Source organism: Plasmopara halstedii, assembly GCF_900000015.1.
Source record: "Plasmopara halstedii genome assembly, contig: Scaffold_658, whole genome shotgun sequence".
Lineage (NCBI taxonomy): Eukaryota > Oomycota > Peronosporomycetes > Peronosporales > Peronosporaceae > Plasmopara > Plasmopara halstedii.
Window position 1 is genome coordinate 364,783 of NW_020187575.1, and position 865 is coordinate 365,647.

General features: G+C 41.6%; 1 protein-coding gene across 1 annotated transcript; it reads left to right on the forward strand.

The window, feature by feature from the left end:
* Positions 1–7: 7 nt before the first annotated feature.
* Positions 8–439, forward strand: PHALS_13249 (uncharacterized protein; the record flags this gene model as incomplete). The annotated part of the gene is made up of 2 exons (XM_024728969.1): positions 8–91; positions 140–439. The coding sequence occupies 2 exons, from the start codon at positions 8–10 to the stop codon at positions 437–439; spliced, it is 384 nt and encodes a 127-aa protein (XP_024579393.1).
* Positions 440–865: the final 426 nt, after the last annotated feature.

Genomic DNA, 865 nt, shown 5'->3' on the forward strand with positions numbered 1-865 from the left:
GCAGTATATGGCAGCAAGGAAAAGTATAAAATACACTGACCTGCAGGAAATGGACGCCGAGACTGGACTTGCTCAATTGCAAGCTATATCGGTTAAGACCACATGTCAAATCGTTGCTGACGATTGATATCCTACAAAGTGCTTAATTGATAAGCGCATCAATACGCCGATTCAAATGAATGGAAACCCAGTGCCGAACTATCATGAATTTTCTTCTCAGATGAAATGTATAATAAAGGAGTCTCAAGTGGTGAAATCTCAGCTGTTGTGGTCACGAAGTAGTGGTATCGTAACACAATCTAGTGATTCCGGTATCAGCATAAGGATCTTACGAACAAGATTACTGCAGGGAGCATTGACATGGCAATTTAGTAATAGCGGTCATCAAGTTATTGACTCAGATGCACTGCGCTTGTATGTGCAGCTGAAACTCCTTTGATGTTGTACGAAGGTGAAAGATCTATCTGTTGACCGCACACTACATCAGGGCATCTGTATACACCGCATTATTTACGTAAGCCGTGCTAGCGAAAGCTACCAAGCGATCTCTGGTATAATATTGTTGCGCTAGGCCACATCCCGAAGACGTGCTGTAGTCGTCCTCAAGTTTCCATAAGATCATCTTTAACTGGCTGTCGATGCACTGGGTTTTAAATATAATTATTATCACTATTCTATTTAACTTCGACGGTCGCTTCTTACTGTTGCGTATGCGTGTCCTACTTCACACTCAATCAACCTCATAGAGCGGGTGACTTTATTTTTGGCATTTTAGAAGTCAAACACGCGATAACCCTTGACATTAATCGCATAAGGGAGAGATTTACAGTTGAGATCGTTTAGGATCTTTGTTCTTTTGCATCGT